The sequence below is a fragment of the Coturnix japonica genome, chromosome 1, assembly GCF_001577835.2.
Source record: "Coturnix japonica isolate 7356 chromosome 1, Coturnix japonica 2.1, whole genome shotgun sequence".
Lineage (NCBI taxonomy): Eukaryota > Metazoa > Chordata > Aves > Galliformes > Phasianidae > Coturnix > Coturnix japonica.
Genome location: NC_029516.1, coordinates 50,931,000 through 50,945,051, shown reverse-complemented (window position 1 = coordinate 50,945,051; position 14,052 = coordinate 50,931,000). Strand labels below are relative to the sequence as shown.

General features: G+C 49.9%; 1 protein-coding gene across 3 annotated transcripts in view; it reads left to right on the top strand.

Moving 5' to 3' along the window:
- LOC107315152 (cat eye syndrome critical region protein 2) overlaps positions 1-14,052 on the top strand; it is a 92,701-nt gene extending 78,649 nt beyond the window's left edge. For all 3 annotated transcript variants that reach the window (XM_015865212.1, XM_015865222.2, XM_032445238.1), the window contains 6 exons: positions 1,024-1,457; positions 2,646-2,774; positions 2,988-3,798; positions 6,099-7,488; positions 8,364-8,463; positions 8,753-14,052. In XM_015865212.1, coding sequence (XP_015720698.1) covers positions 1,024-1,457; positions 2,646-2,774; positions 2,988-3,798; positions 6,099-7,488; positions 8,364-8,463; positions 8,753-8,758 — 2,870 coding nt within the window. In that variant the 3' untranslated portion in view covers positions 8,759-14,052. The remainder of the gene's footprint in view (positions 1-1,023; positions 1,458-2,645; positions 2,775-2,987; positions 3,799-6,098; positions 7,489-8,363; positions 8,464-8,752) is intronic.

Below are 14,052 nucleotides of genomic sequence, written 5' to 3'. Positions count from 1 at the left end.
GTCAGTCCCTGATGTTTGCAGAGTAATGCAGAAATCTGAGAAATGAGCCTTTGGGATGGAAAATGTATCTTTTTGTTTAGCTTCCTTGGATGCTGAATGAATAACATGAGTCCACAAATGGGAAACCCTGGGTTTAATTGCCATGCCAATTAAAATTCTGCATGTTGCTTAGGTAAGAAATGACTTCCCATATGGTGGGTCATCACTGCACACTGTCTTCAAAGTGAAATTAGCTCAAGCTCTTTAGCTTGTCACTGTGGGCCCCAAGTAAAAGCATTCCTGTGCTGCCACTGGGAGAGCTGTTTCCCAAGGAACTCCTGGGCTACTTCAGTGGAAACAACTGGAAAGTCGTTTGCTTCAAGCGCTTGTCATTGACACCTCTCACATGTCTTTTTTTATTCTTACCCACTCCAATGAAATGGAGCCCCTCTGAGCAGAACTGTACCGTGGAATGACACAATTATGACACTGATATTTGTAATAGCTTTTTTGTCGTGGTTAGCAGATGCTTTAAAAACTGAACATGAATAAAATGTCTCTGCTGATTTTATTATATTTCTTTTTCCTCTGCCTTGTAGCATACAGCAGAGATCTGAACCGGTCCAAGAAAAGCCTCTAAAGATAATCAGATAGCTTTGGAAGTTAACATTTCTTCTCTCAGCACTGCTGGCTAACTGTGCAGGTCACACATCTCTGCAAACAGAGGTGGTGTCTGTTGTAATGTAATTCTTGGCACTATTCTGGGACATTAGCTTAATGCTGACTGTGCAAGCCGTGCCGCTAGTGGTACTTTGTCATGCCTGTGTGCCTGTCCTCTGGTGGTGCTACTGAACAAATCTGATGTCGCACTGCTTATCAAGTTTAAGAATATAAACCAAAGTCAACTAGATAGAAACAGAAGTCTTTCTCCGAAAAACTTTGTAGAGATAGTTTGGCTGGGAAAATAAGGGAAGTCCAGTGTTTCTTAACTGTTCTCCTCTGTAAGTCTCTGTCCCTGACACTGATGAATTTTTTTCATGGCAGAATATACCAAGATGGCTTACAATTTGGAGAGGTGTTTCCACCGAGCAATGATGAAGCACTTCCCTGGGGAAGATGGAGACACAGATGACGAATTCTGGATCAGAGAAGATGGGAGGCGGGAGAAGAGGAGCCGGCGGACTGGCCGCTCCAGTGGTGGCAATGTTTGGACTCGGTCACGAGACTCAGAGGGACCAGGCAAAAGGCAACAGCGCCTAGAAAATGGAGGGAAACCTCCACCATATCGAGCTACTTCTAGGGCTCCTGCTTCTTCCTCTTCTTCCTCGTCCTCCTCCTTCTCCTCATCCTCTGCAGAAGATCCAAGTGGAAACTCCATGCAGCCTCCTCGAGAAGTGGGCCCTTCCAATGGGAGAGGTTTCCCCCGCTCGCTGCAGTATGGCGGCATGCCCAACTCTGTGCCACATCCTGGCCAAATGGTAAGGAGTGGTTTCTGATCTTTTTTATCAATCGAGCCTGTGGAGGCAGGGAGAAAAAAGAGAATAAAGCTCTGGGGAATGTAGGAAGGATCTTTTCCCAGAGATCTGAGGGTCAGATTTCTCAAACTGAAACTTTTTAGCCCTTAACTTCTACCTGAAACAGTTCAGTCTTACCAGGTCTCCATGTAGTTGCTTGGGGAAAATGGACAGAAAATAGTTACTGTTAAGACAGTATGTTGAAGCTAGAAGAGTAGCTACTTCAGTAACTGGAGGCCATTCCGGATTCCTGCCACAGTAGTTAGGAGTGGTCTGATAACATTCTATGTCAGTAAGTAGCCACATATGCTTGGTCAGCCTCTGCTCCCCCACTTCTATTCTCTCTTCGGAGAGGTACCCCATGTGCATGTAAAGTAGTCACATTTCCTCTTTTAACCTTCAGTTTATGATGCTGAGCAAGCCAGCCTTCTTTTGTCTCAATTGTTTACAGATGCCTGGTAACTTTGTGCCATCTGCATACTATTGCATTTCGTGCTTTGAGTATTCATAAAGGCTGTAAACAAAACCACACACAAAGCCACCCTGGGCTGTAACACTGACCTCCCTTTAGCCTGACGTTTCTTCTCTGAGGACCACCTGTTCTGCCTGTTCTATGGGCCGCTCCTCACCCATCCTTCACTGTCTTTTCCATTTTAATCAGTGATGTCTTGTGGTGCAGTGTGACAGCTGCTCCTCTAAGACCCAGGATACCCCCCACTTTTTAGCTAGAAATCAAGTAACACTTTGAGGGCCATTCTTGTGATGCAGATGGTGGAAGCAAGTAGGAGAGCTGGAGCCAGCTATTCTTTTGAAAGAAATCCAGCACGTTCCCTGCCATTCTGCTCAGATGCTCCAGTGGTTTGCTCCAAGAGAGGAACACTGTTCCCTCCAGTCTTCTTGTTTGCTCCTAAATAGCTGGGAGTTGGGTGAGTGTACCACAGCTTGAGCCCAGGGACACAAGTGAGGGGGAGTGAGGAACTGTCATCTCATGAGAAAGCCTATGGGTTTTTCATGGTATCTCCAACAAGCCTGTCTGCTTTTCTGAGTGGTTCTTTTGATCTTGACTTCTCCATGCTTGGAGCAGCTCTGCTGCCTTTTTACATCTCACAAATGGTTTTATTTTTCCTTCCCATACGCCTCCTTGTTCCTCAGAGACCAGCCATACCAGGAACGTTTGGATCTCTGCGTGGATCAGATCCAACAAAACTCTATGGCTCTCCGCGAGTGCCAGAGCCCCATCCTGGAGACCCGGTTCAGCAGCACCAGCACTTTGCCATGCAGGTAAAAACAAACAAACAAAAACCCAAACAACACCCCAACCCATAGCTTCCAGCAACACTGCTGTCTGCTTTGCTAATAATAAAGCAAAGGCACCCTGCAGGACCTCACTGCTCCCCTTGCTGCCTCTCTTCAGAGCAATCTGCTGGCACACTGGTGACAGTGCTTACCTACTTTCCTCCAGCTGATACTCAGCCACTTTCTCTCTTTCCGCAGCCGGCCGTGGGACTGAATGAGCACCGTGGGCACAGGCTGGCCACTCCCGAGAAGCAGGTGTGTGCAGGGCCGACCCACATCACTGGTCTTGGACCCCGTCCCAGCGCCTTGCAGCTGGGGTGCATGAGTGGACCCCCTCCTGATGCCGTCTACTCACCAGCACAGTTCCAGCAGGGATTCCTTCCTCCCAGGCACAACGGGCCTCCAGTGAGGCCACCAGAGGGTTCAGAGATGCCACCAGGACACATGTACCGGCCCTACAAGTACCTGAACCGTGGGCACCCTGCCCTGTGGAATGGCAGCCATGGAGCCAGTAGCCAGAGTGCAGTGGGGGCAGAGGAGAAGGCACCCATGGGGCCGGCACCCTCGCTTCAGCCTCGCACCATCGGCCATATGATGGAGCCCCGGGCCATACGACCCCCTCTGCCTCCCAGCCAGTGGACTGAGCAATCAAACTTTCTACCTCATGGGGTGCCTCCCTCAGGGTATATCAGGCCACCTGGGAAAAACACCAGCCAGAGGATGCCACAGCCACCAGCTGCTCTTTTCGGGGGACTGCCTCAGGTTCAAAAAGGGTGCCAGGGTGGGGACTCCATGATGGACAGCCCAGAGATGATTGCCATGCAGCAGCTGTCATCCCGTGTGTGCCCGCCAGGTGTGCCTTACCACCCTCGCCAGCCGCCCCCACCGCACCTTCCTGGGCCGTTTCCCCAGCTGGCTCATGCTGCCTCCACTGGCGTGCCACCCCCAAAGCCTGTCATGGGGAATGGGAGCTCACAGGATCAGACCATGGAGTCGGAGAGCAACCAAGGTAACACCCCATGGCATTGACCCAAGGCCACCCAGCAGCTTTTCATCTGTCCTCGCTGCTGCTAGGGGCTCTAGATGTAGAGGATGCAGAGGATCCTTCTAGCTGTAGATGTCTCTGTTAATTGCAGAGAAGTTGGACTAGATGACCCTTGAGAGGTCCCATCCAACTCAAATGATTCCTTGGTTTTGTGCCTATGGGGAGCAAGGAGCTATGCCCAGTGGATGGGCACTCGCACGGAGTAGCTTTACTGCTCCGAACTCTTGGCATACCAAGCTTAGTTGTGTTGCCAGTGCACAAAGCCTGTATCTGTAGATCTGGTTTTATTCAGATTTGCACCATTAAAGAAGTAGGAAATATGTTCTTTCAGACTCACCAGAGATCATTTTAAACGCTGGCAGAGGATCAGCAGCAAAAGCGAGTTTTATTCTAGAAAAGAATTAAATTACTGATCAAATAGTTGTGGGGCACATCGTTTATATGCATACTTTTTCTTTTATCTATTTTATATATTTCCTGCTTCAGCCGTCACTTAGGTTTTCCTAAGATTTTTTTGCTTCACTGTAGCCTGCCAGAGGTCCCCTCCTTCCCAGTTATACCTGCAAGTTATCAGTTTGCCTTTGGGTGCAAATGCAAAGCACAGCCTCTTACAGCTCACTTGGATTTAATATAAGAATTGAGTCTGCAGAGAGTTAGGTAAGGAGAGTAGATGTTGTGTGAGTAAATGGTTTAAATAGACTTCTTTGAGTATCTGTCAGTATGACTTCTCAGAAATGCGCGTGTGCCTTGTGAGCTTAATGTCTCAATACCTTCACAGAGGAGGACTGCCAGCAAGGCGCTGAGCAGCCATGTCAGTTCAGATGGGATGGCGACTTGTCATATGTGCCACCACAAGTTTCTTTCTAGTGGAATTTCATTCATTCTAGCTGGTAATGTAGAGATCAAAAAAACCTTGAACCTAAAGTAGAGATCAAAAAACCCTGGAGATCAAAAACAAATATTTCATTAATTCTAGCTGGTAAACTAGAGATCAAAAACCTTGTATTTTTTATCAATGCCTTGTGTGCCTTGCACTAAGAGGAAACTCTTTCCTTGTGTGGCATTGCTTCAAACTCATTATCATTTAGCTGTGCTGGATGTAGAACAGAGACTGGGAGAAGAACACTGGGTGATTTCATAGAAGAGTGGCCACATCTTTTTACATAGTCTAATAGTGAATAGGACAAGGGGGAATGGCTTTAAACTAAAAGATAATTCTTTACTCAGAGGGCACTGAGGCCCTGGCACGGCTGCTCAGAGAAACTGTGGATGCCCCCATCCTTGGAGCTGTTCAAGGCCAGGTTGGATGGGGCCCTGGGCAGCCTGAGCTGGTGAGGAGCAGCCAGCCCATGGCAGGAGGTAGGAGCTTGAAGGTCCATTACCACCTCAGCCTTTCTGTGATCTCTGAATGGCAGTTGGTAAAAACATGGCTGTGATCTGCTTTGCAGTACCTCATTTTCTGGCAGTGCTCTTGCCCAACTGCAGGCAAGCAGGGTTTGTGGCACAGAAGGGGCGATACAACCTAAAATCAAAAAAAGCCCCAGCTTTTAGTTCACTTTCTTGGGGAACAAGCAGTATTTTCCGTGCTACCTTTCCATGAGGCAGCCTCTGCATGCCCATCTGTCAGACTGAAGCCGTGTGTGCCATGTTACTCTGATTTTGGTTTGCTGACTACAGTGGGGCTGTATCTTAATGTAAATAACAAGGATTCTGTTCACATATGCCATCTTTCACAGAGAGGTGTTCACCCTCATGAGTAGTTCTAAAAAGAGCTCTTTTGAAAGAACAAGCTCTGAATAGGTAGAGGGCTACAGGCCCACCAAGCTCATGTTTATCCTGGTGCTGTGTTCTGGCCATCATGTGAATAGACTTGAGTAGGGGTGAGGTATTTTAGGCTTTGAAGTACTTTGAAATTTTTGATGGAACCATCTTCATGGCTTTAGAAAGTCATTCCCCTTCCTTTTAAACAGTTCAGCACCTTGGGGTACTATCTCCATCCAAATGTTGAGGATTTCTCAGAGCTACCCCTCAAGTTTTCGCTGATGCTTTGTTTCAGCAGCCACAGAGGAGGGAAACCCATCGTTAATGATGCTTCTGTTCTCTCTGACAAAAGTAGGCCCTGCAAGGTCATTTTTGGTCATCTGTCTCAGCTGGCAGGAATTACTTTTTGACAAATTGAATTTGGGTGGGCATGGGTGTGGAGTCAAGAGGGCTGCCTCCCAAAACAAGACAAGCACCTGATGTTTCCCCCCCTTTCTTTCCAGTGGAGCCACTGGCAGGCGTGGAGGAGAAGGCTCAGTGCATTGGCATTCCCGACAGGGCCTACGCCAAACTCCTACCTCATCCCAAGCCTCCCCTGCCCATGGAGTGTGCCCGGCGCAACTTGCCCCCGGATGGGGAGGGAGATGGCTCCGGCCTGAAGAGCGATTTGAAGGCCAACCAGAGCAAGGGCACGTGGCCGGCCGAGAGCAGCTATGCTGGCCCAGGTGCCCAGGGGTGCATGAGGGACCTGGCATCCACCCCTGAGCGAGGAGGACCCGTGTCTGAGAACGGGGCAGTGGGCGAAGGGACAGCAGAGAGCAAGGGACTGGCTGGAAGCCTGATGGAGAAGCCCCTCTGCAGCGGGGGGAAGGCTCTGCCCGAAGCGGCTGTGCCTTGCATGGGGCAGGGCACCAGCCTTCCTGCCATGGATGCTGGCACCGTGGGGGCTGCCCCCAACCAGTTCCACCCTCTCTACATGCCAGGTCTGGAGTACCCAAATTCAGCTGCTCGCTATCACATCAACCCGGGGCTGCAAGGGTTCAGCCCGGTGATGGGCGGGAAGCCTCCCCCAGTGTCCCATCCACAGCATTTTCCTGCACGGGGCTTCCAGCCAAGCAATGCCCACCCCGGGGTCTTCCCTCGCTATCGACCGCACCAGGGCATGCCCTACCCCTACCAGCCCCAGCCTCAACCTTCCTACCACCACTACCAGCGGCCACCATACTACACCTGTCCGCAGGGCTACTCGGACTGGCAGAGGCCTCTCCACCCCCAGGCCAGCCCTAGCGGCCACCCGCCGCTGGCCAGACCCCCTTTCTCTGAGCGGGGGAATGTGAGCAGCTTGCAGGGCTGCGAGGCGCTAAGTGCTGCCCTGGCTTCTCCCAGCCGCATGGACGTAGCGAGTGCCAAAGAGGTTTCTCCAAGCGATGGGCGGGATCTGGGGCCTGAAGATGAGAAGTCTGAGGAATCCCAGGAGCGGCCAGAGAGTCCCAAAGAGTTCCTAGATCTGGACAACCACAATGCGGCCACGAAGAGGCAAAGTTCAGTGGCAGCAGGAGAGTTTCTTTACGGAGCTCCCTCACCTCACCTGGGTTCAGGAATGGGATTTGGGCCATCAGCTTTCCCTCCCCACGGGGTGATGCTACAGACTGGCTCTCCCTACGCATCCCGGCATCCAGCCAGTCATTTCCAGCCCAGGACGTATGGATCACCCATGAATGCCCACCTGTCTCATCATCCAGCCCCTGGCCAGGCTAACGGCCTCTCTCAGGAGGGACCCCTGTACCGCTGCCGGGAGGAGAACATAGGTCACTTTCAGGCCTTGCTGATGGAGCAGAGAGGCAGTGGAGGTGGCATGGGGGGGCCACCTCAGGACTTGTATAGACCATCAGGGTAAGAGCATGTTTTCTGTGAGAAGATGAGGTGGGAGGGAGTGATGCCTGGGTGGCGGCATCTGTTGGGTATCCTTGAAAAGCTCAGACTGAGGTCTCAGGAGCTGGTAGGTACTATGGAGGGCTAACAGATGGCTCTTGGGCCCTTAGATCTTTTCTGTGAGCTGCAGAGTCTTACTGTGGCTTTTTAAAACAAGTAACATTAACCATCATGGAGACCTGTTAGCTTGTCCTGTCCATCTCCACACCAAGGCTTTGTTTTATCTGATGGTATGTTAATGTGTTGTCTGGTGTTGTGCATCTCTTAATCAAAAGGTCTCTTACCATTTTCTTGGCAAGAATTTTATTGCATCTATTTAGAGTGGGGGGAGTAGCAAACTGAAGTGCAAGATAGCCTTGTTATGAAGTCTACTTCAGTGTCACCCCCCTTTTTCCTCTCCTCTTCCTTTGCCCTTTCTCTCTGTCTTGTACTTCCCTTAAAGAAAATGAATTCTCATAGAGATTTTGCACGTTACGTTTTATTCCTAAGTGAAAAATTCTACTTCGAAAATCGGCTGTTCAGGCTTCATAAACATGCTTTAGCTTTTGCTGCTTTGCCATAGCTCCAGCATGACTGAAGCAGCAAACCTTGTGAGGCAGGAGAGAAAATGTGCTAAGGAACTTTTTCTCCTAGTACTGAGAAGGCTTGGCTTACAACTAAGTCATTGCAGGGTGGAGGGAGGGGATTAAAGCTTGTGTTCTGGGGAAAAGGCATAAGGTAGAATACAAGCAAGATGCGTGTTTCTGTGTGAATGGTGCATGTATGTATTCATCCAGGTAGATGGGGTTTACTCTCGATGTTCATGTGCTAAAACTCTCCATTAAACCTGACTACAGAATGCAAATGCATCAGGCTCCTTTCCCGAAGATGCCTCCAGCAACCATGTCTCGAGAAGATCTGATGCCACAAAAATCATCAGCGTTGCCTCTGGATCAAGTAAGGGCCAGCAAGGAGAGCAGGGCTCAGATGAGAGCCTTTTCTTGCTCTGCCAGTTAAAGGGAGTGAAGTATTTGCTAGCAGTGGGAGGCATTGGAGGAAGCTGGGAAGTGAGCTTGCTGAAAGGCAGAGGAGCTGGGGATGTCTGTTTTGTCATAGTTAACTGTGCTGACTAGTTGACTATCAGCATAGGTAGTGCCAGCTTTGAAGTAATAGCATGGAATTGTGAGGTTGCTCCTTTCTAAAGCTGCTAGTTGAAGGTCTCCAACTCCTCTTTTTCTTCTTCCAGAGCTAGTCTGAGGAAGGAAGGACCTCCCGAAGATGAAAGCCACACGTAATTTGGACAAAGGGGAGGAGGGGCAGGTCTTCCTCCCGCCCTCCCCTCACCCAAGCAGCATGTAGCTTCCCGGGTCCATGGATCACAGCATCCCGACGGTGTTTGTGCTGGAATCCCGGAGTGGTGCTGGGCCCCAGCCAACCGGCCGAGCAGCCGGCTTGCCAGCGCAGGGCGAGCATCGCCAAACTAGTGGCTTTCTGTGACTGGAGACTGCGTCTCGTTCAGGGTTTGAGGGATTTTGGGGTGGGGAGGGTGGGGGTGGGGGCTGGAACTTTCATTGACTGCTAAACTCAGGTATATTTTTCAGGGTGGAAGAGGATGATGATGGAATTTTACTTGTAGTATTAACGTGTGTGTTTTGGAGCTGGATCCAGTTTACAGAAATTAACCTGTTGCCTTTTTAAATAAATTTCTGTTGTTGGTGAATGTATTGTACATAATGGGGGAGGGGGTGGGCCCAGCTTGTAGTGGGCTTAGCACTGGAGGAATCCGTAACTGTTTACAATCATATCACACTGAAGTCTTTCAGGATAGGGTGAGGGTCTGGGGGAGCGGGGAGAGGTCAGGGAACGTGTGATGAGTGACTTGTTGTCCTCTGCAGCTGAGACACCACCCGATAGTTGTTTGGCTGAATATCAGGAATTGCTCAGGAGCATAATGTGTCCTCCTCTTTCTCTTCTCCTCTTCCTCCTTCACTCCCACCCCTGCCTCTGCCCCTCCAGATCCAGGGCCTGAGTGTGCTTCCAGCTCCTGTCATCATGGGGGGAAAAAGGAAACCAGGACCAGGAATCGAAACCAGCACAGGATGCTCACAGCGTTGTCCCTTCTGCTAGTGTAGTACCCCTTTCCCTGCCTTTCTCATAGGATTAGTTTGTGCTCATGGAAACTGTACCCTTCCTTAGTTTCTCTGTCTTTTGCTATATTCACCTCTGGGCAGCAGCAAAGCAGAAAGTAAGCTGAGATCCCTGACATCTCAGTTGTCTGTGGAAGTAAGAGCATGAGATTGGTTTGAGGGCACAGTTTGCTATGGCGTGAGCTGTTTGTTGGCCTGAGGAGTTGGGTTTGGTTACAGCAAGTAGCAGGTGATTCAGAAAGCACCGATTTGAAACCCAGAGTTGATGGAATGGCTCAGGCAGTGAGAGACAAGAAAGCTCTGTGCTCAAATGGAGTCTGTTCTCCTCCATCTTTGATGCTGTAGAAGCAAGTACCACAGGCCGGTGGCAGCTTCCCTCCAAGTCAATACACAATCTGTAGGGACTCTCCACCAGCAGTGGCACTGCACGGAGGGACCCCTGTGCCCCAGTCTTTGGCTGGACACTGAAGTTCAAGTGTAGGTTTGACAAGTAAGTTGCTTAGAAATCTCATCTGCAGGCGTGCACCTACATCTTAGAACTAACATAGCTGACTGTTTTTGAGAGTTGGAGTAAAAAGCCAGGTAGAGTTGCTACACTGCAAAGCTGGGCAGAAGGATCTGCTAGAACAGCCCCAGTGCAGGCTGCAGTTGGCATTGAAGGGACAGCGGTGTGATTAGAACATGACAATGTGCCAGCCAAATTGTGGTAGCAGGCTGAAATGCTGGGAGCGTGGATGTGTGTTCTGCAAACAACCCTTGTCGTACTTCAGCCTGCGTCTTCTGCATCACAGATGCTTACCCAAATACTTGAAGTGCCTTTCAGCTCATGGTGAGCTTTGTGGAATAGGAGGTTTTAGATGCTATTTTAAAAAGTCAAAGCATTCTTGATCTTCAGCTGGAACTGGCACTGAAAACGCAGTTGTAGGGGCATGGCATCTGGACGAGTATCAACCCAAGGTCAGAACAGGAGCAATAGGGAAGGCCAGGATTGCTTGTGGTCTCCCTGGAGGAGGGTAATGCAGAGTGATGTATTCATGTCACTCAAAAAACTGATGGGAACGCCCTCTTTCTCATCTTCTGCAGTGCTGTAGAACAGTGAGTTACCAATTGGACCTTCTTCAGAAGGGATATTGGGCAAATAATTTTGCAAAGCTTCCTGTAGGTATTACTTCTTTCATTACTATTTTTTCATGTGGAAGACATGTTTTGTAATTACAGATGTAAGTCACTCTGAAAGTAATGCCTCCTATTTATTTCCTCTCTTTTCCCGTGTGGAGGAATCCAATTCTTCACTTGTGCTTCATTCGCACTTCCATGTCAGATGCCATTCTGTCAGACTGCCCCTTTGCTGCCATCTGTCACACGGCAACAATGTGTGGCAGAATATTGGTGGGAAGGTGAATTCAACCTCTACTGCCGTACCGCCAACATCCAACTTTGGCGTCGTGGGCCAGCAGAATAAAACAGGAGGCATTACTTTCAGAGCATCCCTTGTAGGTGTTGAACAGGGATTGCATAATAGAACAAACACAACGCTGAGCATGCCAGACTCTCCCAATGCTCCTGTGGTACAAGTGATGTGTGGTGCTCAGTCCCATTCTAAATGCAGTTGTATCATCATCTGCTGGCACTCTGGGAACTTTTGGCATTTTCAGAGCCATAGGGCCCTGGCAACTGAACCAAGTATTTTGGGAAGATCGGTAGCTGAGTGTTTGCAGGGATTTGAGCCACATCCAGCAGAAGTTTGCAGTCTTTAAATGCCATGGTGTGACCAAAGAGTGTGGTGGCAAGCCACGGCACCAGCCTGCAACAAGTACAAAAGAGGAAAGTAAATTGGAAGTTTCAAGGCCTGGCTGGTTTGATCTGTGACTTTAAAGTACATGAAGACACTTTACTTGGAACGGCTTCTAGTTCTTTCTCATCTGCTGAATGCATTTCCCATGCACAATTCTGAAGCAAATCTCCTGTGTGTATTTTTGTACGTGTGGTTTCTCGGGGTCTTGGAGAAGCTATCGGCTTCTTGGTGTCTTATCTGAAAACTCATCACGGGGGCTGTCTCTCATTCTGCTGACTGAGGCAGCTTCTCTCTCTTTACAGCAACACGTCTCTATTTAAAATGAAAGTATAGTGAGAGAACGACCCGCATTTGTCTCCTCCACTGATGGCTGTCAGCTTTGTGCATTCCACACCCAGCCAGGGCTATTGCTCTGCTCTACGTGGCTTTGCTTTGCTTTTCCTTCTTGTGGAGACACCCTAGGCTTCAGTTTTTCGTTGTGGCATTTTGGAGAAGGTGCTGCAGTGTGTTGAGGGAGAATTGATGTCCCAAGGGGTGGAACAACTGTGGGCTCTGCAGCGGTGTGGCTGCTTGGTCCATGCATACCTTTGCAGTGCAGGTGTATTAAGCTGCACGAGGCCTTGCCCATGTCTGTGGCTGTTGGCTTCCGCTCACATGCAGTGCCTGAGAGGCTGTGGGTGCTTTGTAGTTTTAATGCTGATGGCCTTGTGTCCACTTAGGCTTTATCTCCTTGCTCTGCAGTGGTGGAGGAGGTTTGGCACAAATCTTCCTCTTTCTAAAAAGCAGATGTCAGAGGAGGGTGCATGCAGGAGAGAGACGGAACTGCAGCCAGCAGCAGAAAGGGGAAGGAGGGACCAATTAGGGCTAAGGAATCATTGGGATTGTCACCATCTCCAGCAGGTCTCTCTGTTCATTGCTTTTGTTTGTTTGGAAACACGTGGCTCGCTGGCAAAAGGGCAGTAATTGGGAAATCTGCACCTGAGTAGAAGTTGAACTGACTGGGTGGTTTCCTCATTGTAGGCAACATTGGGCCAGGGGCTGCCAGGGACTCTTTGGGATCTTCCAGTCTTCCAGGGCAGCTGGAAGTCATGCAACAGCCCCCTCCTGTCCCAAGGCAGCCAGGCAGCTGCAGGAACCAGGGCGTGGGCTTTTCCTTTGGTCCCCCTTTGTGCCATGCACCAATGCTTCTCCTCTCCTTGCTGCCCAGTTTTCATGCTCCTTCCCTCTGTGCTTCACCATGGCTGTCAGAGGCAGAAACGTGAGCTCACTGTCCGCGGTGGGGCAGAAGGTTCAGCTCCCCACCTGTCTCTGCATACAAGTACAGAAAGCAGGCAGGCAGCGCACATCACCCTCCCTGCGACATCAAGGTGTCCTCAGCATCTGGCAGTGTCCTCCTACCTGCTGGGCTCACTGCATGGCACCTGGGTGCCACTGCAGAGTGGGACCTGCTGAGTCTACCTCCGTGGTAGCTTTGGTTAACAAAAAACCTGTTACCTCTATTCCTTGCAAGCTCAGTGAGTGCTGCTGCTTGATTTCCTCGAGTGATAACAGCGTGCAGCAGTGCAGCTCCAACCTTCCCATGTCACGGCAGGGAGGGGATGGCTCCAAATCACACCGCGGGCTCCAGGATGTGGTTGGGAAGTGAGGTGCTTCCTGCAGCCCTCACTGCCACATGGCTGCTTTCCCAGTGACCAACGGGTCCGTTTAGTTCAGGAAAGGAACAATTGGAGCTGAGCCTGGATTCAGGGCTGGCAGCAGGGGTGCCTGTCACTGGCATACCCTGACTTCATGCCTCTGGGCCACGGGAGCATCCCGAGCTGTCTGTCTTGGCACTGGGAGTGGGAGAGCCAATTTCACTGCATCCATTTTCTGCAGTTGGGCGATGTTGGGTGGGGTTGGTTTGCTTTGTCGTTTGGGTTGGGTTTTTTGGTTTGTTTTTTTTTTTATTTTTTCTTTTTGTATTATTGTAAGTTTGTAAAGAATGTAATCTGTCTGTCGGGGGCATAAGGAGGACACGGGGGCCGTTCTCTTTCTGGGTGAGACAGTTTGAGAGTTGCTGTGTGTTTTGGTGCTGGGTGGGGAGGGGCCCAGCAGCCATGGGGGCAAAACCTGGCCCCATCAACCCATCACGACCATCATGGGGCAGCAGCCTTCCAACCTGAGTGTAGAAACCCTGCTCTCATCCCCAGACGGGGTGATCTGCACAGGAGGGCTGAAACCAGCAGCCTGAATTTCTCAGTGTAAGAACAAACTTGAGTCGCAGCTGCCACCCCACACCGGCCCTCGTGCCCGCCTCCCTCCCCATCCCATAGAGCACAGTGTCAGGGATCCTCCTCTCTCTCCTGCTGCTGCAAGGTCGTGTGAACTCTCCTGGTCAATACTGGAAAGGGGAATGCTATTTATTTTTATATTGTGTATATTTTGTCTTGGTCTGCTGATTACCTTTGTTCCCCAGAGCGACAGTTACCTCAATAGTTAGTTTAATACTGTGTGTTGGGTAATTTTTTTAAAGAACTTTTTTAAAAGCTTGATCCTCGGAGGTCTGTAGATTTTATTTCCATATGAATTGGTTATTTTGTATAAAGTACGTTCTTAAAATAGCAA